This window comes from Coturnix japonica, chromosome 9 (genome assembly GCF_001577835.2).
Source record: "Coturnix japonica isolate 7356 chromosome 9, Coturnix japonica 2.1, whole genome shotgun sequence".
NCBI classification, from domain to species: Eukaryota; Metazoa; Chordata; class Aves; order Galliformes; family Phasianidae; genus Coturnix; species Coturnix japonica.
This window is the reverse complement of record NC_029524.1, coordinates 7,757,592-7,784,299: the sequence shown is the minus strand read 5'-3', so window position 1 is coordinate 7,784,299 and position 26,708 is coordinate 7,757,592. Positions and strand designations below refer to the sequence as shown.

Sequence of the window (26,708 nt, the reverse complement as noted above, 5' to 3'; positions counted from 1 at the left end):
GAAAGGATTACTCAAAAAACAGTTGAGAAGAACAGTCAGGAAAAAATCTGCCTCTGAAATGATAAGAACTGTTACACAATTGCTTTGGTAAAAACTTCAGCAGGTAAAGGAATTACTGCCCCAGAAAGAGCATCTGCTCCATGGATGGATGCTATTGCAGAAATCAGCATTTTAAAGAAGCGTATCCTCGATCTGGTGTTTCACTAACCCACTGCTTCAAGCTTCAGATGGCACAGGTGAATATAGGTAAAAATACCCACACCAGATGAAATGTTACTGAAAGTTCCCACTCCAGTTTTCTCATCCCTGAGCTAACTTACATGAGATACAAGATTTTTACCCTTTATGAAGAGTAAGTTTCCTTTATCAACAGTTCTACAAGCTGAAAATTGTCAATATTTACTTACCTCACTTAAGGTTGTCAACAGTGGAAGGGAAGCAGGACAGATTTTGACCTAAATTGCAGCCTGTATTGAGAACGGTATCACCAGTGACAGCAGCAGACATGAATGTTTGGAATTCACCTGTGACTTTCATCTACCAGCCTCAGTGGATGTCAGGCCCTACTAACGAATCACTCTAAGAGTTTCCAAGGTGTGACTAATAGGGGAACATTCCAGGAATGCAATGCTTAAACTTCCACCAAGTTCAAAAGAAACAGGAATAGTCCCAACACAATTAATCTGCCCCCTCAGCATCACCATTCTTCATTCCTAACGATATTCTGGCAGCTCTCTTTGAAATATATGCTTTAATTAGTATAATGAGAAACAGATGCTATGAAATATTAAAAAAAAACAACTTTATTTCAATTTTTTATATGAAAACATGAAAACAGCTGAAGAAGTATTAGCACTGAGAGGTTTCCTTCAGAATTTAATGGCAATGTTCAACAAAATGTAAGTAGGAGGAACTCCCTCTGTTACTCACGTGGCTGCAGTCATGTTCTTCGTCTTGGTTTTTGTTTTACTTCTTTCAACTAAGTAGCAAAGTGCAGGGTTTTAATTAAAATAATAATTAGACAGTGAATTGCACGAGCATTGGACCAGCGCGTTTTGTCTGAGGAAACAATCCTCCGACTTCCTCCTTTACGCATCATTACACACTGAGCAACACGTGCAAACTTTGTGCATTTTTTGACTTTTAACTACATATCAGAAAGCCAACGTACTGTACAACATGAGCATCTGCTGCTTTATTCTGCAGCAGCTGAACATACTGAGAAACAAGCAAGGCACACACGTATCAGGGACAGAAAAACAAGACCAAGATCACAATAATTCTCCATCACTTATCCTTTGTTTTAGAAACTGACAGAAAACACTGTGCAAAATATCAACAGTGTTCTTATTTCACCTGAACAATTACATCCAGTCACACTGCATTCAAACCTTTTGGCTCTCAGACCCTTGAACCTCATATCCAGAATAGCAGTGTGCCACTGCTGGGCGTAAAGCCAAGAATAGGTAGGAAGGTGAAAGAGAATGGCATGTTAGTGCAAGAACAGCTTACGTGTTTTGCAGCAAATATAAACTTCCCCTACATACATTAATAGCAGGAGGGATTCTCTATTTAAACCACATAATCACATTTTTCCCCCTTTTACACTGCTTTACACTCAATCTGTAACTTCACAGAGAGGCAGCCTTCATATAGCACAGGTTGGTGATCACATCTCTGAACAGAAATCATTAAATCTCTCATCCTTGCACAACCTTAAGGGAGTGCGAAAGAGTTTCAAACAATTCTGTGCCAAAAGACAAAGATCAAATCATTTTTGTTCAATCACACCTCCTCGGGCCTGAAAATAGTTATAGGAGTATCTTTCAGAAGAATTTTTCCCCATAAGCAAGAAAAATGAGTCCAGGCAATGAATGGTTTTTCAGAGTGATATGCAAAAAAAAAAAGCTCCAGGTTGTTGGTTAACATCACTGAACAGGCAGATCCACCACCAGCACGACAGTGAGCAGACGGCTGTGCACAGGGACAACTGAGCTCCCAGGTCTGCATTCCGCTTCTCCAGAATTAAGTCAAGAAATGCTTTCTAGCAAATGAAGGCTTCCAAGTTAACTGTATTAAGGCTCCTCCACCAGCCTGCAAACTACTACGACTGCTCACTGGACCTCAGATGAGAAAACATAGAGTTGAACAGCTGAATTTCTATTGCTCTATAAACAGCATATGCATAATGTAATTCAATATAATTTCCAAACATTCTTAAAAAGGAAGACAGGTATGCCTAAAAAGTAGAAGTTAACAACTAAATCTATTCTCTGTATGGCTTATGTATCTTCCTTTCCATGAGAAGTCTAAGCCTGGACCCTTGTGATCCAGCCATTGTCCTCACAGCAGTCTTTCTAAGTGACAATTCACAGCCCAATCCCAGAAGAGTTGTTCATCTCATACCAAAAATATACAGAAAGGAATTGCATAGTTTTAAAGTTACATTTTAAAAGGGTTTATTGGTTTTTGTGCTTTTTTCCCTCTGTGATGGATGAAGAAAACCTGTTTTCCGAGAATACCAGCCAGGTGACACAAAAGTTCAGAGAAGAAAGTTGGGTAAAAAACAGTTCCCTTTCATCTTTAAGATGCATCAAAACGGAGTGACAAAAATCACATTTTGATTCCCAGCTTTACCCATTTTTATCCAATTTTGAGCCTAAGCTCACAAAATCTTACACAGTTTTTACAAATAGCAGTAAAATAAGAAATGAAACAAAACAAAGAAACCCAAATAAATAAATTTGGGAATATTTTGGTAATTCTGAACATCACTTTACAATTCACATCAGCACCTGCCACTGTCACTGCCTCCAAAACCTACGAAGCCTCTGCCTTCGCATCTCCTCTTCTGAACGCTGCTCAGGGGGGAACCAAAAACCATAAGGTCGCCGCTCGTTGTTGTACGCTGCTCCACCAAAATCTAAAAGACAGGGAAAAACAATTGTTATTTTGTTCTGTAACTTGAAAAAATATATGCACATATACCCTGCAATGCAATACATCACAACACAAAGGAAACGAGGCGTTGCATGTTTCCAATTCCAGTGGTTTCAGGACTATCCATTTCCAACAAGTGCTCTTAAAACTCCAAGATGGAAAACAACAGCAAGAACACCCCCACACCCAGAAGTCCAGTGTGTATTAACTTGGGACTACATGTTTCTTACTATCTCCACTTCATGCAGTAAGCTCCATATTGTTAAAATATTTAGGCATCCTCACCAGCCACTTCTGGCAAAACATTCTTGGGTATTTGCTTATAACAGCAGTCCAACATGCTGACCCATACCAGATCTGTACTCAGTTGGCAGCAAGCAGCTTTGGAAAGAAACTACACTTGGCACGTCAGCTAGAGAGAACTGTAAGTTAAAGTGAGTAGAAATATCTCACCAAGGCTGAAGGAAGGTTCTCTGCCCTGGCACTGCAAGAGAAAACAAAGCAAAGCAACTGCTCCAAATTCACATTAAGTTACAGAGCAAAGAGAAGATTAAAAGGTTGAGGTTATACTCAACCTCAACCAATGGGCCTTGGGAAACAAAAATGAAAAACCATTCTCTGAGCTAATGCACAGTGTTCGGGATAAACAAAGTAGCCTTAAAGATTATTTTTTAAATTCATTAATACACAGGAAATTAATTTAATGCATATGTTGGTATTTCATCTTCAGTTTACGCCTCTGCTTTAACTACCAGAGACAAACCCAGAATAAACCTAAGCTGGTACTTTGTGTCTGGAAAGGGACAAATGTCACAGGATCTCCCTGGACCTTACCATCACTTACCAGAGATAATTCTCCATAGCAGAACAGCAAGCCATCAGATTTAAGTGAGGAACAAACACTACCTCATTTTGAATGCATTTCAATGGCTTATCTTAATACTGTGACAATTATAAATATAGATGTGTGGCAGCAAGTGCAGATGGGCATCAGAAAATAACGATCAGAATTCTACACAAAGCTAGCGTGCATTGGAAGCCCTACAGCTCAGCACAGGTCCCATCACTGGTCAGTTCTGTTTCTCACTTGAAATCCAAGAGTAATCTCGTTGTCTACAACAAATAAGTTCACTTGGTGTGCAGCATGAGCTGAATGGGTTTCATGAATTAAAAAGCTTCAGCTGAACTTCATATTCATTCACTACATTTATTTCCCCTCATTTTACTGTCTTAAATGTAGAATGTGTGTTGGAAAACAAAAACACGTGGTTGTTTAATGTGTCCTACTGAGCACAAACTGAGATTTTCCTATAGAGCATCTGTGGTCAGGTTGTACCTCAGAGTACAGTTCTGGCAGAGCGCCCCAATATCCGCTCAATTCATTAAACATAAGGAGCTCCAATAACCACTCGAAACGGGACAAGATCTTATAACAAGGATGCAAGATGCTCCTTTATCCGCTGACACCAAAGTACGAGTAGTAACGTATTTCAAGATCTCACAAGAAGGTATTTTTGTACATCAAACAACACGCTGATGAGCGGTGTTGTTTCAGTGAGTTTTAAAATAGGAACATAAACACGTAACTGCATATATTTAAACTACCCCATTACCCAAAATAGTTCTGCCACCTTTTTTAATTACAACAGAAATGTTAACGAAGGAGCATCCTTACCTAACCAAAATATTTATAGGCCGTGTTGTTCAGCAATGGTAATTAGGTCACAACCGCACAACAAGAGAACGTAATCTTTCTGACACATCAGCACAAAACTTCAAGATGAATGGGCTCTAAGGCTGCATTTACTGTATTTCAGAAGCAGTTGCAACAGCAGAGAGACAAAACAAAGGATGCAGCACAGAAAGTAGAGCACAGCACGAAGCCTTTGCACACCATATCTTATAATTAATTTCACTGTGAACGAGAGCTGTCTTCTGTGCGGATGGAGAATGCTCTCTTTCTGGGAGAACTTTTGTTGCTCAAGTTTACAGAGGGTCAACAACAGAATAGAACGACTTGTAATTGCAACTAGTCTAACTAAACCTGTATTACTGTAAAGCAGATAATGCTCTGCTAAACATTTTCATTTATTATGAAATACATACTGTAGTTTAACTAGTAAAAGTACTGCTCTGCACATAGAAGCCCAGGACTTTCAGGCCATAAAGATAAGAAGAGCTCATACACCTGCCCTGCTCTGCATGGCCACACTTCAGGCATTGTGATCTGAGGACATAAAGATATTATCAATGAGCATCCAAAGGAGGGCTGCAAAGGCAGAGAAGGGTCTGGAGGGCAAGAGGTGTGAGGAGCAGCTGAGGTCCCTTGGTTTGCTCAGTGCAGAGCAGAGGAGCTGAGGGGAGCCCTGATGGCAGCTGCAGCTCCTCACAGGGAGCAAAGGGACAGTGCTGAGCTCTGCTCTGTGTGACAGTGACAGAGCCCAAAGGAACGGCATGGAGCTGTGCTGGGGAGGGCCAGGTGGGGTCAGGGAGATGTTCTGCAACCCTAATTTACACTTCTACAAGGCTTAAGGATCATTATATCTGCCTTACTTTTGCTGTCCTGTGACTGAGATTTGTGCAAGAAAGGAAGAATTTGTTGAGGAACTGCAAGGTTTATGGGACATGGTTACTGCAGGCTCTTTATTTTCCCCGATTACGTGTCAGTGGACACTACTGTACTTGACAAGGAATAGCCCATATCACAAGCTCTGGTTATTCAGAAGAACAAGCTCGTTTTACTCCTCAGCATTAAATGTGGTATAAGGAAGAAAAATATGACAATCACCATTTGTACCCACCACAGAAACACTGCCCTAAACACTCAGTTCCTCCCACTCTCTGAAGTAGCGGCCTCAGTTTTAGGTTAGGCAGTAGGGTTTTCAAGAGCTTCCAAAAGCGTCAGGAAGATTGAATATGAAAGACAAAGTTGCTCTGTACGCTGCTGCACATTGACAACAGTGTTTGTGCAATTATCGTACGTGTATAATTATAGATACTTGTGTTTTTTTTAATGCAATGTACAGACTCCCAATAGAAAAAAAGTTATTATAGAAGAGATGCAAACCAGAACACAGTCTTATGACTGTAAGGACAGAGCCAGGGTTTTGGCCAACAAGACAACAGGAGATTTATGCATTCCACAAAACTACTAGAAAATACTTATTTATGTAGTCAGACAGCAGGAAAAGATTGAGAGCATTTTTGAGATGGTCCCAACAAACAAAGTGCAAGTTATACTTCATCTATGGAATCAATCCAGTGATAAAACACCAAGAGTTAATAAAATAGTAAATTAGTGGGTAATTCCAAGATTAGGATTATTCACTGATCTTAGTCTGGAGAAGCTCTTAGTGGGAAACGAGGTTCGTTCATGTGCTCAAGGAATTTAATATACTTAAAATCGTGTTTGGGGGGAAAAACACACTTTGTTTTTCTTCTAGTGCATTTCTTCATGCCTAACTAAGAAACAATAACAAAGAAACTCTAAACAATATCTTTTTCCCAACGCCAAGACCAAGAATGCCAGGCAGATGGATGGAAACACCAATGACGACTGAAGCCACTCCGCAGCAACTCCCACTTTCTCCAGGGTGGAGGAAAGCACTTTCATGCAGCCCCCACACAGCTTCTTCTAATTATGTCCACAGCTGTTGAGCAGAAGGGCCTGTTCTCCAGCAAGGTGACCCTGCCAAACCCACTATGGAAGGAACATTTCTTCCTCTATAAATAAGTTCAAGTTACTAAAGGGAAACAAGTCCAGAGACCACTGAAGTTCATAAAAAAAAAAAAGCTCGCATTTGTATCACTGAGACTTGGATCAAAACACCAAGAACAGACCATCTCCATATGTAGATCCAGCTCTTAGAATAGAAGTAGCATGAATGCAAGGAAAACATTACCAGCCACAAAGGCTTAACTACTTCTTTATTAAAATGTTTTCTTGCTGTTTTCATTGTCGGTTGAAACCTGTGTGAAGGAAAAGGATACAAAAGAAAGCTGCATCGGTGGTACCTTCAAAGATATTCTCATATACTTAAGAAGCCAGAGAAAAGAAACAGTATTCTGTGTACTTTTTAGCATGAAGATCTACATTGATACTTTGTGTCCTAAGCAATATATATTTCAAGTGCAAACACAATGAACGGTTACTTAGACTTTCATATGATCAAATCTTCTGTAGCGTTAATCAGCACCTGGAAACTGCCCCGTCATTGTCAACTTGTTGCCTAAAGACCAAAGGAAGTCGGCCACACAAGGCAGTGTTTCCAAAAATACCAGCTGCAGCACCAAGTGTTTGATGGAAGGAACAAAGGATGAGCTGCACCGCGAGTGTCGTCATCCCCAGATGTCAAACGCTGCAATTAGTAACTTAACACAGCGCTACAGACAGGGCAAATTAGAGACAAGCGAGCAATACCCGCTCCCTGGAAATCTGCCCCATCAGAGCGCTGGTGGTCAGGAACGCAGACCACAGGGACAGTTCCAGGAAGCTGCTTAGAAAGTTATTTTAGTAGCAGTGTTACTCAGGAGAACTTTCCGCCCAGAACACATTGCTGGACCAAACATCACCTACAAAAAAAACAGTACAAAAAGTTGGACTTAAAGAATCAAGGCAGCAATCTGAGCACGGGTCTTTGGAAACGTGCTTCAGTCTGGTATCATGCACTGCACACTTGAGCACAGAATTTATTACAAGACATTTCTACAGAAAGCCATCAGTCAAATGCGATGACTAGCAGTCCTACAGTAGCAAATAGAGTGGAATTATACAGCATTTCTGCTTCATAATTCTTGCAATCTTCAATGGATTTAGCACATTTCATTGGGTACTATTGAAAAGCCTGGTCTCAATACAAGGAAACAGAAACAGGAAATTCAGAGAACTGGCAAGCCAGGTGCCTACACATTTCATACCCACATCACAGATGGACCTCAGGTTAGCCTGTGCTGGGCCACAAACTTCTTCTTAATATAAATTAGAATAAAAGAAATGCACATCTAGATATTTGCACTATAACATATAAGAGGACAATCTACATACGCATATTTATAGGCATTTCACTTTAACACACAGAAGACAATCACCTACACGTTTATAAACTTAAGAGGAAAACTCACTCCTTTGTGCAGAGACACGAGTCTGCAACGGATTCTTAACATTCTTGAGACTGAAAACCACAAACTTGGAAGTTCAGCTCACAAAAACAACCCAGCGCCCACCACCACAAAAATGCAAACCCACATCCCACACCAATCAAGATATTCTTCCAAGCAGAATATAAAGGAAACAACAGAGCAGAGCCAGGGCGTACTGGGGTTACATTAAAGGCAGCTGCTAATATGAGGATTAAACCGGAACGGAAAGCCATATATTCTAGCTCCATAGTACAACCATGCAGTTCAGTTACAGAACAAGCAGAAACGCTGTACCTTCATGCTGGGTTTAGGTAACTCATGCATGGGATTGTATAAAAATAACTGGAACTGAACTCGATGCACACCTTGTTACAAATTAGCTTGCAGTTGTGGACAACAAGTGATAGCAGGACATTCTGGGCTGTGCCACAGATGGCATCTCTAGCCTGGCAGGATACTAACACAGCAATTTGATACAGCACATCTACATTCCAAATCTAATGATACATCTTGTGGACTACAAACCTTGTAAATACATTTGTCCAACTAAGGAAAAAATCACCACTATCTTTTTCTCAGTGAAGCTACAGAGCAACTGTGATGGTTTAAATGTCACAGCTGGGAAAGAGGGTGAATCACCCTGAATTTTGGTTCTGGTACCTGTGTTTACATCCATTAATGTGTCTGCTTCAAATTATTTCATGTAATTTTTAGTCACGTTAAGTACCTGTTTCATCATCCATATAATTACAGGCTACAGCGAACAGCACACAAACATCTTCTGTTGAAAGGGCAGCACTCGCTGCAGCTAATTATTTTCATACCGACAAGGAAGAATATTCTATTTGCTCATTAGCACAAAAAATTTCCTCTCACCCTTTGGGTCGCTCTAATGCAGGTATGATCAATTACGAACCTTGCATTACTTCATTTTAGAAATAAGACCCGTGCCTGTGGGTAAGATGAACATTAAGCAACTGCTTTATGAAATAGTTTAAAAACTGAGCTCTCAGACCTTTTCCAAACTGAATCAGCACGAAAGAAAAAGCAGCACAAAGCTAAAGCACTGCTCTAAACATCCGAAAGCAATGTCTGTAAGAACATCACTGCACCAAACACCACAAACTAATCAATTGTTTATAATATCAATTTTATCCTTGTTATTACAAACTGCCTTCATTCTGGCAGTGAAAATATCATCACTTTCTTTTACTGTAAGATCAGCTCCTACGTGCATAACCCCTCCACAGTGAGTTCAGAATTTGACATCTTTGGATACTTGAGAAACCAATAAAAACTTACAGCTTTTCCTTCCACGGTGTGACTTAAGGCTTCAAAACGAGAGCCAACTGTTTTAGGGCTGCATCCAAACCACCCTTCACCCCCAGCCATTATGTACGGTATATTTCCTTCACGTCTGTTTTCATAAGAAGTATATCCCAAGATTTTTTTTCTTGACCTCATTTGGATTACAGAAAAATAAAATATATCTCCATTAATATATTTGCTATCAATTCAACTGATAAATTGCAATTAAAACAAACAGCATTTTTATTCCTAAATGACATTTTCTCCCCCCCATCTTTCAGCTAGTTCTTGTATGAGCTTTTTTCAGGGCGAAAGAGGACAAGGTCAAGAAATTACTACATTGCTCCCATGTTTCTCTGTTATACTGTTTCATTTTACAGTTGAGAATGAGAGGTGGCTTGTTTGTTGTGGGCACAGCAACTTTGTTTACTTAAGGTCTGTTTGTTATAAAAGCATTTCTTCTCCTGTAGTAGCAGCAATTAACAACAAGCAATTCCTAACACACACAGTTACATGAAGAACAACACTGCATCCTCACGTTGTGCTCTCTGAAAATTCCACCTGGAAACATTTGGTCATTTCTGAGGAGATGTCTGAATCCTGAACATGAACAGTGAACAGCACAGCCTTCCCATTCCTCCCACCTCAACATGAACCATGACCTGAGAGATTACACGTAATGAAATCCTTACCTCTTTCATTCAGACTGTTTAGCACTGCCCTTTCAAGCTGTTCTTCTTCAGTGAGCCCTCCTGTATAGGCATAATAGTTCCTTGGTGTTCTGTATTGATCATCTGGATACCCGTAATACTCTGTGAAGTGAAAACAAAGAAAACAATCAGCTGCTACTCAGTGGGAGAGGGTGAAAGCAGATGTTATCTTTACATTGTCTTTCTTCCACAAATCAGTTTAATTTGGAAAAGAAAATAAAAATATGCTCAGGAGCCAGGAGAACTGAAGTGAGAAGAACAGTAACCATGAAGATGTAGCAAGGATCCCCAGTGTTACAGCATTGTTACAGATGTTGCAGCATTGCCATCATTTCAAGTTTCAAATAAATGGAAAGACAGTTTTCATCAGCTCCTTTAAAATGAAAAATGAAAAGGAAGAGAAGCTCCCAACATGTAACTGCCAGTACTGGGCCTTCAGTCACCCAATGGTAACAGTACAAGCACATGGGCTTCAGGCTTTTCCATGTGCGCCTCACCTCACAGCAATGTTTCTGCATGAAACAACAGCATCCCACCTCCTACTATCTTAAGATCAACAGCATCAGTAAGACTCACATATTATCTCACTAGTTGCAGATTCCATGCAGAATTTCTGTAAGGAAGACTAACAGGCGCAGACTACAAACCGAGATGTAATTGGTTTCATACACACGTGTGCACATGTTTTTATATGAGCATGTGCACATTACAGGTGGACACACAAAAAATGCAGTCCTGCCCTTTTGGGAACAGAGAACAACTGACACTGTGAGGATCTCCATAAAAGCTCAGCAAAAATTTGGTATTGCCCTCCTGCAACCTGAACTTCTGCCATTTCTCAGTTATCTGCCATTTGTCTGCTTAGGAAATGCTGAACACGTATTTGTAAATCTCTATAAATTAGTCATATTTTTAACACGCTTGAAAAGCCTTTCGGTCACAGTGGCTATATTTAAGAGACAATTCTGCAGAGAAACATAAAACCAACTGCAGGATACCACTTAGTTGGCACACATACACATTTTGGATGCCGTCTTTATTCCTCTTCTTCCCCTCTACATTATATGTTAATCTGAATGAATGCCTTCTCAGTTACACATTTTCTGCAGGCTTCAAAACTGCCTGCATGAAGACTATAAAAATCCTGGCTTTATCTGATTAAAAAAAAAAAAAAAAAAGGGGATGTCATCTTTTAAGTTTACCATAAAATGTGGTAAAAGTGATGCTGTGCGCTGCCCTCGAGTTTTAAGTGCTGACAAAGCTGTAACCTTCTGTTTTATGATGAGAAACAATTCGGTAACATCGACACGTTCAAGGTGTTCCTATTAATCACAATAAGTATCCTAATATTTTATTCATGAACTGCCTTTGGAGAAAACCTAATTCAGTCACCAATTACTGTGTTAAAATTACAGTTGAAATATTTTTTCCTTCTAAAGCTGTTTCCTTGTACTGTTTCAGGAATCCATGCTGGTTATCTATTTATTTCTTATTTTAATTGATATTTAAAGTCAGGCAGCAATAACTCAGCAACACCAAAGAGCAAACAATTAATCAAGGTTGTACTGTATACATGTGGTGAACCCGCAACACTACAGAGAGCTTTCCTGATTCACTGATGGCCACACGTATCAGACAACAAGCAAAAGGTGAACTCTTCCTCAAAGACTGCTGTGAATAGGATGAAAGATAATTATGAAGAATATACACAAGGAAAAAAAAAAAAGGCTATATATTAAAAATATGCATGTTTTACAATTACAATTCAGTTGATAAAAGAGAATTTATTAGAAAAACATTGTTACATCTAAAGCCGAGCTTGGAAGATGGGATAACTCATGTTAACACTGCTCCTTTATCTCCCTTCCATGCGCACCAACTCAAAGCAGCACTGCTCTGGTTGCTCTGGGGACTGCTCAAGCCATACGAGAACCAAACTTCCTCTTTGTCAGTGCCCAACAACTTCTCAGCTGCCTGTATATTGTTGTACCCTACATGAAATGCTGCTGCTAGTTAGAAAGAGCTGGAAAAGAAGTACAGGACAGTTCAGGATCTGTTCATGTTCCCCAAAGGTTGTCTTTAACACCCACCCCCACCCTGAGCAGTTGGGTGTCTGTACAATGGCTGCAGCAGATTAGAGAATTTAAATGTCAAGTGCAAGTTCTTATCTTCATTAGCAAATTAAGTTGCCTTTTCCAATATAAACCATTCAATTTTCCATACATCCTGCTATGTAGGCTTCCTGAAGGAAGGATTGGTCATTACAAACAGAGAACACAGCAATGCAGCTGAATGGCAAACTGTAGCTTGATGAACATTTGTAGCTGGCCTAAGAAAGCCAGCTGGAAGCCGGTAGCTCATGCACCCTACATCTCCTTCATGAACATCTTATCTTGTTGCACAACATTCATTTCCTTTTATATTTATATTGGTCTTTAGGTCAAACATTGTATCTTTAATTTGGGAACTGGATTACTAAAAAACCGTGGGTGAGTGCACTTCTAAGTTACAACAACCTTTGCCACTATTTGCAAGGAAAGTACACTGGGATATTTGGTTAGGAATTACAAATCAAATACTTTTGAAATACTCACGGGCAAAATTCTCCATTTGGTCAGCAAAAATTACATTCATATTTGTAAAACCAAAATAAGTTTTTAGGTAAGTGGGTGAGAACGTTTACCTGAATAGCCTGAGTAGTAGCTTCTTGGCCTATTGTGGTCTGTGAATGAAGAAAAGCCACCTAGAAATAAAAATAACGCACGTACAATTAGAATGAAGTCATGAGTTGCCCTACCCATTAGATAACAGGCAGGCACTGTGACAACCAAGCCTCGCACACAGTTGCAGCAGACTTCTAAGTAAAACCCTGGAGTTTAAAGGCATGCTCATATAATAATTAGCACAGCTATAGTTAAAAATAGATGTCAGTATATAAACACATTGAAAGCTTTCACCTTCTAAAGCTGTTTCTACAACACAAAAACCTGCATCAGTTCAGCATCACAGAACTTGGAATCTTGTACCAATTTCCCAAACATCCCTCAACTTCTCCCTAAATTTGAACATTTCCACATGAACCAATACAAGCAACAGAAACCCAACATGGGAATATACTGTGTTTGACATATTTCTTTTGCTTCATACTCCATTTAAAGCAGGGTTTTGGTTGACATCTTATACAGAGCACTTTACCTCAAATACATAGCTTTAAAAGAGTGGTAAAAACACTCCTTGAAGCAAAAACATCACACCTGAAAGCCGCCTTTAACACAAATGAGTAAAACAAGAAGGTGAGCTTTTTTTCTGTAATCAGTTTAACAGTCACTCTATTTTCAGTTCCCTAAAAATCTCCTGGAGCTGCACGAATGTCTGCAATTGTATGCAAGACATATTAGTTTTTCAGAGCCCCAATGTCTCATGCAGGTTTTACCAACCAAAGCAGGTACCTGCACAGGCTTCCATGATCTTTTTCAGAGGACCCATTGTGTACATCAGTCCAACAAGAATCCCTGCCAGATGGCCAGCAAAAGAAGTCCTATGGGAAAAAAGTAAAATCTCATTAGCGATAGAAAGGCAGACTTCTTTGGTAAGAAACACGAAAGTGCAAATACTGTAACCCAGAAAGTCCGTAAGTGACCAAGCATAGAAAAGTGACAAGGACACAGGGTAATGTAAATGCTTATTACTTTCTGATCTGACCTAGTCAATCTATTTTCTAATATTAGTGTTAATTATTCCATTAAACCCAGATGTGCAGTTTACAGAAGTCCAATGTACAGAACTCCTTACCCAAATTAATTTCCTCATTCTGTGATGTCTAATAACAGTGTGCATAATCAGATTGAACTGAGCAACTATCAACTTGAACTGAAGTGCTGTGTTTTCTTTCTTTCTTCATAAATATCTTAAAACCAGCATGTGCACAAGTTGCAGACAAGCATGCAACATATCTCGAAGAAGCAGGAAGCTAAAAGGAGAGATCACCTCAACTGGTTGTGTAAAGAACAGAACACTGATTCCCTACAAGCATTTCAAGTGAAGTCCCCAAGGCAGGAAACTCATTTTTAATCTGCAAAACTGAGACCCACAGAATTACACTGAAATGTCCCAGTAGGAGCTATCAAAACGAACTACAGTTTCAAATGAAAGCATAAGTACAGCACCGTATCATTGTACTATGGAAGCCCCATCCCTGGAGATATCCAAGGCCTGGCCACAGCAGGCCCGGAGCACCTGATGGAGCTGTAGGTGACCCCATTCACTGCAGGGGATGGACTAGATGGACTTCAAGGGTCCCCCCCAACTCATATTATTCTACAAACCCTAAAAGCAGACCTGTTGCAACATTCATACCACAGTGCACTGCAAACTAAAGGAACAGCTGAGAGAGGCTGGAAGAGTCACAAAAGACAACACTATAATTTAAAGCAGCCTTGACACAGTGGCAGAAAAGGACAGGATAGGGTACAGTAAAGACAAGTAAGGAGTTCTGAATGTATCACAGAAATTGTCAGCTATACAAATGGGAAGGGACTGGCTAGGAGAGCTTTGGGACAGAGCCCGGTGCAGGCAGTGAATCAGATGGTAAAGCCTGCCCACCAGGTGCTCAATCTCTGCTTCAAGTTGTGACTCAGCACTTCAGCTACAAGTAGATCGCCTCTTTAAGAAATCTGCATAATGGATTTCTTGCCTACAAGTTTTATCTGCTGACACTGAAGTTAATGACAAAACTGTAAATGTTTTCATAAGGCAGAACTATATGCACAGTGTGGAATTAAATGCCATTTTGGCTGAAAGGCACAAATACAACCTATTAAAAGCACAGAAGTTGTAGGAAGGTCTTCTCCAAACACACTCCTTTCGCTCTCATATCAAGTTCAGGAAATCGAGGGCACTCCTATTTTATACTTTTTGAATAAAGAATGTAACTTAGATATATTATCAGCCATAAAGCAACCTCCACTATCACATGATTCCAAAAGAATATCTTTACTTTGTTCCCATGAACACATTGATTTCAAAGTCTGTTTTTATAAGTTGACTTATTATACCTTTGGACAAAAACATTCTCCTGATTGCAGGAGCACAATAAACCATCACCTTTTCTCCTGCTGATTCAGAAAAACTGACAGATTTATTTTGTTTGGGTTACAATTTCATTTTGTATAAAGACAAACAGAAATCTGAATGGGAGCAGAAATGGGGCTTTTAAATCACGTTTTTTCCCCCTGTAAATGTCAACAAGCTTTATCAATATTAACTAATGTTCTCTTTGATATAAAGGAATTCAAATGAAGCCTCATTTAATTTTTGTTAGAAAATGCGGATCTCCCCAGAGATATTACTTAAACCATTCACTTCATACTAATGATGATTATGCAATGTGTCTAAATGCCATTTCCTGAAGAAATTTGCCATCAACTTGATGTGCACTTTACTCAAGAAAAATCTTCCAAACAGAATTAAGTACAGTCCTTCACTTGGCTGTGTAGTTTCCATGAAAATCAGTATCATTGAAATGAAAACCATATGACAGCATTTACTCTTCAGCTCTCCAGTTCTGACACAACACTTACAAGCCTCTCACAATATTATCTTTTAACATGAATACAGTCCCAGTGTTCTTATGCAGAATCCAAGTAATCTCCTCACTGCTGGCACATTTATCCTGACTGGTTTCCATCCTGTGGCATCACTCACCTGACAGAGCACATGAAAGAAGAACAAGGAAGCCTGTATCACTTCACTTCTGTAATTTCCTCCTAACAGCAAACCTGAAAGACTGGTGGGAATTATCACTCATGAACAGAACAAAGCCACTTATTTAGCATCAATGGCATGTCCTTTGCTTAGCCACTGCTGCAGTCTTCTGTGACAAGAACTTATTTTCATGTATCTCCTACTGTGATGCTACACTAACAGGTAAACATTCGCTCAGCAAGCAAAGAAATAAGTAATGGGACATAGTACAGGAATCTAGACCAACTTGATTTTGAAAAAAATAGTGGAAATCTTTAGATAATGGGATGAATTGTTATTAGTTGTAATAATTATTCATTTCAAATTAACCCTAGCATGCAGTCACACGTGAATTTATAGCCTCTGCTTCAAAATTTTCAGGGAAGGTGTGTTCCTGCAGATCCTTGACCTCATTAGAAAGAAAGCAACTAATACTCGCAGTTTTGTTTTTTTTTTTAGAATGACCCGGATTGGAAGGGACCTCAAGGATCATGTAGTTCCAACCCCCCTGCCTGGCAGGGCCACCAAACATACGCCTTTACTAGATCAGGTTGCCCAGGGCCCTGTCCAACCTGGCCTTGAACACCTCCAAGGACGGGGCATCCACAACCTCCCTGGGCAGCCTGTTCCAGGGCCTAACCACTCTCCTAGTAAAGAACTTTCCCCTAACATCCAACCTAAATCTTCCCTCTTTTAACTTAAAACCATTTCCCCGTGTCCTGCTATTATCAGCCCTTTCAAAGAGTTTACTCCCCTCCTGGGTGTAAGTTCCCTTCAGGTATTGAAAGGCTGCAATGAGGTCACCCCGCAACCTTCTCTTCTCCAGGCTGAACAAACCCAACTCCCTCAGCCTGTCCTCATAGGGGAGGTGCTCCAGCCCCCTGATCATCTTCGTGGCCCTCCTCTGGACCCTTTGTTGACCCATTGTACATACAATTTTGTTTTCAGTTGTCAGCCGTGAATATGTATTACAGTGATCAGCACCTCTGTCACAGAACGTAGACACTCCTGTGCTCCTGTTCTCCAGGTGAGCATGTTCTCAGTTTGCAAGGTTATCTCTTTTTTTGTTTGTTTGTTTTATATTACCAACTCTACAAGCACTTTAACTTGCCAAAGATGAGTCTATCAAATTGGCTCAATCCAACATTTACTTAGAAACAGCTACAGAAACATAGAACAGAACTAAAGGTTAGAACTAATCTAGTAAATTTTTAACTAAGAAATTTATATTTTCTGAATTACAACAGCTGTCACAGATCTGACAGGCAAAAAAGTTTTGAACTGGCTGTGTATTACTTCTCAACGCCCTGTAATAAATCATTCTGCTAAGGGTTGCACAAACATACCTTGTGTCTGATGGGACAGAACCCTGAGCCAGTTACTGACCTCTTATTATTCAGAGCAAAATGTCACACCCTGATCTACAAAGGAACACCATTTAATCAGGCACCTCAAAAATGGTAACATGCCTTGAGCATGTAGATGAGGATGTAACAGCACTGCCCTGAGAGCCAATTACTGCGGTTCATTTCAAGGCAGTTGCTGGTTACTAATTAAACATACTATGTTCTGAGACATTAATTTCTGTAGCCTGCTCCTTGATTTCTATGGCCTCTGTTAATACTTAAGTGCTGTGAAATTGCCTTAGGTTTCAGAATTGAATGTAATTAGGGGTTGCTTAGACGAGGCAGCAGCCTCAGCTTCCATGCAAATTATGAAGACATTCTTAACATTATTTGTATACCTTATATTTACTTCCTAACTCCAGAATACGTCTGCAGTAACAAAAAATAACAAACCCAATAATAACATCCAACCACCAACCACCTTCCTCTACCAATTAGATACACTATATGCTCATGGATTTGCTTCAGATAATTTCCACTATTTTTTAATAGTAACAAATGTTATTAAACGTATCAAGTAAAAACTACCCAGTGCTAAAACATTTTGTTTATCAGAAGAATGAAATGAATGCATCAACATTTCCGAGCTTATACTTGTGTTAATATCATGCGAGTGATTTCAGCTGACAATTCAAATTGCATTTGAAGAGATATGCTCCACTGTTATTCGTCTTTTAACTTGGGATTCCTTGTTTCAGTCAGTCAGGCAGCGAACGATAAAGCAATATAAACATGCTTAAAATAAGTAATATTTGGATTTTCATTCTGGTCTAGGAAACATTCTACCTGCCACATCAGAGCATCTGATGATTAGTATGTCAGCCTTGCTCCTCTCTTTAATCTTTCTGAAAAGCAGCAAATTGTTTATGAATTGCAATTTGGCAGTTAGTAAATTCGGTGGGTTTCTTTCATATACATTCTCTAATGTTGCTGACAGTAATAATTTATAATACGTTATATAAGGGAACAGATGATTTGCAACTACAACTCCAGAAATCCAGTGGAAATGAAGGAAAAATAGCACTGCCATGGCTGGGCACAGGCCAGGGAGGAAAAGGGAGGGCTCCTTATGCCCCACAGGCATTTCACCTACTGACTTGGAAGTACTACATGCACTTACCCTGGGGCAATGAAATGAATGGCCACCAGCTCTGCCCAACAAGCATACTTGCTGGGTATCCGAAATCCAAGGACGCTGCTGACTCTTCCTGGATTGTAATGGTTGTTAAGAACTTTCAAAGCAAACAAGACTCCTGCAAACAAGAATAAAATAATGTTAGCAGAGAAGCACTTGTGCCCAAACAATAAAGAAATTATTATGATTTAATTGCTGAAATGACATCTACTGAAACTGGAACATCATGCAGTTGCACAGCACCAGAAAGCAATACTGTTGCATGTCGGAACAACGGCTCTGGTTTTGGTTTTGTTGTTTTTCAGGGATACTGTTCAGCCACATAAGGATTGAAATTAGAAATTTGTGTAACGTAACCAATTCAAAACTCCTTTTAAAATACAACTATTTATTGTAGTTATTCAAGTAAACAAAACACCACAATACATAAATGGGAGTTCTATTTGTAATAAGGGACAAACTTAATGAACTCAAAACATTCAGTGAGCTGAGAAAAGCCACAACTGAAAACAAGACAAATGCATTTGTGAAGCTCAGTACGCTCAAAATGTCTGAGTTAATGGAAAAATCATCTTACATAGACTCCAGAATCACTTGCTTCTGCAAAAAGAAATGAGATAAACCACCTTTAATCACAGTAATTTATTTCTAATTGATTGCAACTGTTTTATCATGCAAATAAAAGCCAATATGACAGGATGAATTCGCATTACTTATCAGAACATCCAAAAAAGGTTATGGAATTCTCAGGAGAAAATGCAATCACTTGAAAAAAAAAAAAAATAGGGAAAAGTAGAATACTTAAATATGGAAAAGGCAGTTGAGTTGGACATGAATAAAGATATACTATATCTAGATACATGACAAAGATTTCCCCCTATTCTAACACCATGGAGAACACAAGACAGCAAAACTCTTTTCTTTATCCAGTGAGGTAAGCATTCTTGTTTTAGGATAGTACAGACAGAAGTTCCTTTGAACATACATATGCTTACATTTATTGCTGCTGACAGACCTTATTCAGGAACTACACATTTACTTGAGAGCAGAAATATTTGATAGCAGGACACAGTTCAGGAGTTTTCCCGTATCCAATCCTCCCTTGGCCCACCAGAATATCCTATGTACAGCTTCAAGCTTTATCAGCAGCCTACCAGAAGGGCCTAGACCTGCTGTACCATCAGGTTCCTGCTATGGGAAAAAGGGCCTGGTCCATTTCATCCACTTGCAAAATAAGGAAATAAATTCAGGCATCCTAAAACTCTTATGAGATGAAAAATGAGCGGGTCATAAATACATATCCAATCTGGCTCCTAAAGAAATAGTTATTGCCAGGAAAATACTCATTTCTTCTTTAACATCTGTTCTACATATATGACACTTGCTCTGACTGAAATTACATATGTTGAAGGTCACATTGAGAATGCTGAAGGTTTAGAAAGATCAACTACAGACACTAAGCCTGTCAGAGCTACTTCAATTGACTGCCTGAACAGAGCACGCACACACAGGCTGCTGCTCACAAGAACTCAGCACACAAGGAGAACATGCTTTAAATTTCAGAAACGATTACTTCAGTGACATAATGCACACAGATGCACCCAGATGTACACCTGTCCATTTACTGCATCCAACAAACATCATATATTATCCATAATTATTTATTTTTGTATTTAACTTGGACCAACTTACCCGAGAAGCCCACAGCACAACTCATTTCATATGAAGGATCGTCCAGAATCCTCACAAGGATGAATTCCAGCAGCACGTAGACAATTCCAGTCAGCACTGAAAACACTGCAATTATGTATGCAAACCACATACTCCCAAGTCTCCTTTCCAACATTATTCCCTTCCAAAGCATGGAAATCATGTTATAATATAAATGCCAGTCATCAGCGTGGTGGAGAGGTGAAAGCAGTAAACGCTGCCAGTCCCGCCTGTAGAAAGCTTCCTTCACACTGATACACGCCTCATGCAGCGGCCTCACGGGATTCAGAAAGAAAAAAATATTCAGTACGAGCACTGCAAGGGTAACAGATGGAATGTTCTGAAGTCCTACTTGGGAAATCTGGTAAAGCAGCAAAAGCAGTCCGGCATTGACTCTGCCTTGTCTTCGTTGCATTATCGCTTCTCACTCGAGGAAACGTCAAGTTCACTCTGTTTCTACTCTTGTTCAAATCCAACACCACACACGGTTTGGAAAGACTGAAAGAAAAACACAACTGCATTACACACATACTACACACATACTACACACATACTACACACATACTACACACATACTACACACATACTATCGTGTTCTCAGGCTCAATGCTCTCATAAAACAGTAACAACAATAAAAAAACCCAAACAGCAAATTCTTGAAGATAAACAATTGAAATGAGAAGAAAAGACAATGTTGAACTGGTCTATATGTATACATTAACTGGCCTACGACAAAAAAGAAAAGAAAAAAAAAAAAGGATTTCTATGGATAATCCAGACAAGCATCATGAGAAGCAGGACTCTGCAACCTCCTTCCCACAGCCCTGGACAGACTATTTGTTATGTACAATTCCTGAGTGCTCTACACATCTTCTCGGTGTCCTGACTCACTTACAGTTATTACACTTTCAGGCACAAAACCCTGGAAAAACAACAAAAGACACCTGGGTAGAGCCTTGGCTCTCAGGCCTCTCACCTTTGCTACACGTATTGCTTTCAGGATTCTTTTCAAGCAAGCAGTTTTCATTGAGTATTCAGAGTACTGCTAATAAATCGATCGCACTGCAGCAAAGTAAGCCAACACATGGAAAAGTCGGGGAAATCACCTCTGAACTGCGTGAGCCTGCAAGAGCAAATGGAACTAGGAAACCTGCAGAGGGCTGAGCAGAAGAAAAGCCCACCTACAGCCCAGCCTCTCCTTAAACATCAGCAAAAGCAGCAGACACCACTATGGCAGTTCACACTGGGCAATAAGTGGCATTAAACAACTGATCAAATCAAATTTACAATGCCATAATCTCTGGATCTCTCATTAAGCTGCATTTATGCTCAGCACAGCACTTGAGGAAGAACCCGCTTGCATTTTTAAAGCAACTGTAGTAGAACAGAACACGAATAAACTCATCTGCTACAATGAAAGGAAATTCACTGCATTTTTGTTGTGTTCTAAGCTTGGTTTGAAAGGCAGCAGCAGAAACCCACTCCATTCCAGACCCTGAGTGCAGAACTCAACTGTGCTGGGACCCTTAAGAAACAGATTCTAATTCTCCTGATGTAAGTACACAGCAGAGGTAAGACCTCTCACAACACAAAATGATTGTTGTAAATGATAATCAACAGTGTCAGACTTTGTTTTGTTTTGTTTTTTAATGTCAAGATTATATTTCAAAGAAGTAACTGAAACTTCTGATGATATTTAAGTAACGCCATCTTCCACAACACACCACGTTGCAATGTTGGTATCACCACCTCCAAATATTCTTACATCCGTGTGCCCAAACCTCTGACTTTTCTATTTTGCCACTGACGCAGCTACATTTTTCCCCACAAAACAGCTGACGAGAACTGCTAGAATTTAAAAGCCAACCCAATTTAAACACAGGCTACGTGGAAACCCCAACTTCTTGCCATACCACATTGTTCAGATTGCCAAATAGTACATAGTCTCACTTTTTAAAGCTTTCCCCATCTACTGACAGTCTTTCTTTTCCAGTTTTAATACTTCTAACATACACACACCAAGGAAAAACAACCTGCACGCAGCACCATAACCATGTGAGAGTGGGAAGGCTTTACACCACGACTGCAGCAACACTATGTACTGTAAATCCTTCCTACTACTGGGAGCAAACAGAAGTGGGTGCCAAAAACACTTCATGTAGTTGATTATAAATGACAAACATATAAAGAAAAACAAATTAGTTATTTAGTTAATGCAATACATTTCCAGCTCTCTGAACATTCTTTCTCAGCCTCTACTCTGTTCACTAGAGGTCTAACAAGACTTAAAACAATGAAGCATTTATTCTTCTTTTTTTTGAGCTATGCCACCCACTTCAAAAGGCACAGACTTCCAGCACGGCCCTGCAGGAGCCCTTTGTGTCGCTTTGTGCTGCTCCTCGGCTGCCACGTGTCTGCATATTTGTCACCTACTCAAGATAAAGGTCTGACCGAAACATTCTCAGAATCCTTCAGTTTGGTGCTAACCAAGAGCAAAGCACAGAACTGCTATTTTTACTGTGACAAACTCCCCGGCTGGCCTGACAGCCATAAAATACTATGAGTTCAGATTACTGAAAAGTCGTGCCGTTAAGTAAATATTTTCATCATTTGGACTGTAGTCCAAACAAAATCTAGCCGTCTATTCCTACTACAGCTATAGTTTGAAGATTCTCCTTAAACCCCCTCTAAACATCTAAAAGTTCACTCTAAAACTGATTCACATTGATGTGAAACAAAACCCAGTCCATCGCCCTGCTCCTCAACACCTGTGCTACGAGGTAAGCCCAGATATTACAAACAGACAGGAGAAATGCTTCTCATTTCCACTGAGGGTAATACAGCTGTCATCTACCTGCACGGCACGTCCTGCTCTTTGGAGTTAGGTCAAATCAAACACAAAAAACAAAACCACAGCACTAGAAACATGTAAAGGATGAAAAGGGCGAACATCTGATCCTGAGCATGAACTGGTTCAGACTGCAGATAAAGCCCAGCAGACCGTCACTATTCATCTACGAAGAAACAAACTCAGTACAAAGCCTTATATCCAAGAAAGAACAAAACAGAAACTGTGATTTTAAAGCAAAAGGAGTTTTACACAGGAAGCATCAGCAACACGCCCGTACTATTGGCCTGAAACTTTGAGAGGGGCCAAGGAAGGCAGAATCAACAAAACAAGAAGAAATAAATGCAAGAAAAAGCACAAAGATTTTAAATATAGTGAACCATCCTGCTTTTATTTAATATGTATGCAAGGAAGAGGTCGGACACAGCTGTCAGCTACAACAAGCTTTGTAACATTAGATACAATGACATTACCAAGATCCACTATTTCCTCCTCTGGAGAGAAAGCTCACATCACTTCTCATGGTGCAATATAAACCAGCTCCCCAGGTGGAACAACCTAATGTTCTTATTACGTATTGCCTTTGTGCAGGTATATCTATACGTACAGAGAAAGGCATTTATCCACACACGCTCCTTTCATAGGTGCAGATCATTCTAGTTACGCAGGCTTACCATCAAAAAGAGTCATTTTGGCTCATAGAAATTCATGTAATAGGAATTCTGCTACAGTTGTAGCATAGCACAGACAAAAACAGAAACCTTCATGGATTTTCCTGTCAGGAGACCTTCTAGTATCTCTCCTTTGAAACCAAGTTCACTAGAAATTAATGAATTCCGTGTTTTCCTTCACTGGGAAAAAACCTGTTCCAGATTCACTCGGGAGCCACGTGACACGTTGCTGCTGGTTTCATCACTTAGAAATGCTAAAAGCAACATCCAGAGCATTTTCCCTGTATTCCTAAATCTATCTGTCATGTGCTGTCAAACAGACAAAGCATTTTTGATGCAGCAAAAGCAATTCAGTGGATAATCCCCCCAAAACATCAGCTCTTTTTGAACCTCTGCGATAAGGCAGATACCAGCCAAACACCTTCTAGGGGGAAGCAATGGATACATTAAGCTCCTTCTCTGTTCTGTGGAACAAAGTAATACAAGATCTAGCCACGAAGTATTGCTAATGGTTGGACTAGATGATCTTCTTGGTCTTTTCCAACCTTGATAATTCTGTGATACATGTTTTTAGCGTCCTGTCTCATAACTGGTAGTAACTGCCCTTCTAACAGCTATGGCAATAAGTACAAAAACAAACAGTTATTTGTATAAACGTAGCCCAGCTCAGGAGCTGCATGAAGCAGATAGGGCCTATCAGCGCTGACACGGCCCCGCTCTCACAGCGTTATACCCCACAGAGACGGGATGGAGGGGAACCCACACGGTGCCACAGCGCAGCGCAGGAACCACAACTCGCCGGGCTGCCACCAGCAGCGGGTGAGGGGGAACCCGGCGGAACGGAAGGGGCCAAGCACGGCCGGGCGGGGCCTGAATGGAGGAGAGCCAACAGCGCCCGCTCCTCACGGCTGGAGGAGGACAAGGAAGAAAAGGCAGAGCGCTATGGCGGCTGGGAGGCAGCGCTGCGCCCCTTCCCGGGGGTATCGGACACATCCAGCACCACACGGCGGCACAGCCCCCATCCCCCCGCACTGCCCCGCCCCGCACTCACTCACTCACATTCTCTGCGCAGCGGCGGCCCCGCTCCCGGCACCGCACCACGTGACGCGGCCTCCAGTCCGCGGGTTCGAGGCCCGCCCCGTCCCGCCCCGCCCCGCGCCTCACAGCGGCGGGAAGGCGCGGCCGTGCGCTGTGATGGGGCGGAGGGGCAGCAGGTGGAGTGAGGTGCGGCAACGCGATGGTGTGTAATGAGCTGTGTAAGTCGGACGGTTCAACTGCTTCAGCTTTTTATTCAGACACTATAGATCCAGAGAAGGACACATCCGAGAAGGTTGCGGGGTGACCTCATTGCAGCCTTTCAATACCTGAAGGGAAATTACTCCCAGGAGGGGAGTAAACTCTTGGAATGGGCTGACAATGGCAGGACACGGGGAAATGGTTTTAAGTTAAAAGANAGGGGGAAGTTCTTCACTAGGAGAGTGGTTAGGCCCTGGAACAGGCTGCCCAGGGAGGTTGTGGATGCCCCGTCCTTGGAGGTGTTCAAGGCCAGGTTGGACGGGGCCCTGGGCAACCTGATCTAGTAAAGGTGTATGTTTGGTGGCCCTGCCAGGCAGGGGGGTTGGAACTACATGATCCTTGAGGTCCCTTCCAACCCGGGTCATTCTGTGATTATGTGAAAACGTAGGAGCCTGAATTAGGGAATCACAGTGGCTGGTGGTGCCAGTGTGTGATGAGAAATGAGTGGTACAAATAGCAGAGCCAGAGCTACCTGAGCTACCTGCACACGGCTGCCAGCTCTGCAGCACTTCGGTTCCTCACAACTTCTTGGCAATTCACACAAATACGTCACCGTATTTATCCAAAAATTGCAACCCGCCCTTCCAAAAGCAGCACAGCTCAGCAGACTGGCAGGCGTGGAAGGGGCTGGATTCCTAGAAACAGGGTGGGGATGGAGCTAAAGGAGCAGCCTGTGCCAAAACAAGCAACTGCAGCACACTGCTCTTCCAAGAACAAACAGGAGCCAAACGAGGAGGGCATGCTGAGCGTGCCACCATCCACACACCTTGTCCTAAGACCTTCAGTTCTGGCACGTTGAGATCTGTTACCTCAGTTAATGCTAATCTTGATAATTCATAGAAATCAGCGGATTTGGGAGTTAGAAAATCTGTCATTCTGGCATTCCTAACATACACCGGGATTTCTATAATTGCACCACTTTCTGTAATGGCCTCCTTGAGTTTCATGCCACCGTAACTCCAGGCTGTAATTCTTAACCATGCAGTATTTAGCTCAGATCTTATTACTGGATGTACAAGACTTGAGGTTGTGGCTTCCTGGGTCCTGGAAGGTCTGCATTCTTAACATCCTGTTCAATCATATTTTCTATCTTACCTGATAAAGCCCAAATAACAGGAGTCATGGGAACAACTGTAGGCTCAGGTTAAGTAAGTTAAGATGCATTCAGGTGCTGTCCTTCACGTGCCATGTGTGTTCCTGTGCTTTATAGCCGAGTCCAGGATTTGATACTGCATTAAGCTGGTTTTTATTCCCACATTTTCAAAAATGTGCTAAAACCCCCACAGAACTTTGCTATTACTTGTCACTTATGTTAATAGCTGTAAGTACACAGCTGTGGATGTATAAGAAATAAAAGCCCTGCTTCTCCCTCTGATCTGTTTACCTCATAGATTTCTTTCACCCTTTTGTCTGAAAGTTCATTTTTCTTATTATAAAATAGAAAATATCCTCTTATACACTACAACTTTTGTATGGTCAGTTTTAAAACAGGCTGACATTGATTTCTTTAGCCATGCTTGTAGATTTTCTATACATGAGGTCACCCAGTTGTTCTTAAGATGTCCTGAAAGATGTGTTTGAGTCAGAAGAGCAATTCAGGTGGGCTGAGGAGCTGGCACCTAAAAGTACAACACGTACAACAATTTCACTGTCCATTTAAGCAGCTGTTAACAGTATAGGTTCTGTTTCCTATATACGCCTGACCTGATTAAGAAGAGAATTCAGTACTCTGAAAGAAAATAAGAAATAAAAACGGCATTTTCACACCCCATGTACAGTTAGCACAGCAGTGACGCATTGGGT

The 26,708-nt window shown here is 40.8% G+C and overlaps 1 protein-coding gene across 4 annotated transcripts; it reads right to left on the bottom strand.

Moving 5' to 3' along the window:
- Positions 1-785: 785 nt before the first annotated feature.
- Positions 786-24,755, bottom strand: RHBDD1 (rhomboid domain containing 1). Of its 4 annotated transcripts, XM_015871397.1 has the most exons (8): positions 24,669-24,755; positions 20,073-20,588; positions 18,366-18,498; positions 13,547-13,635; positions 12,781-12,840; positions 10,080-10,199; positions 3,394-3,424; positions 2,813-2,923 (listed from the first exon to the last, which is right to left on the bottom strand). In XM_015871397.1, coding segments are annotated over exons 2-8 (867 nt in total). In that variant the 5' UTR covers positions 20,506-20,588; positions 24,669-24,755; the 3' UTR covers positions 2,813-2,922. The 4 variants fall into 4 exon arrangements, with proteins under 4 accessions (XP_015726879.1, XP_015726881.1, XP_015726880.1 ...); XM_015871393.1 differs by lacking the exon at positions 3,394-3,424 and having other exon boundaries at positions 786-2,923; XM_015871395.2 differs by lacking the exon at positions 3,394-3,424 and having other exon boundaries at positions 2,443-2,923; positions 24,665-24,748.
- Between the last annotated feature and the right edge of the window lie 1,953 nt (positions 24,756-26,708).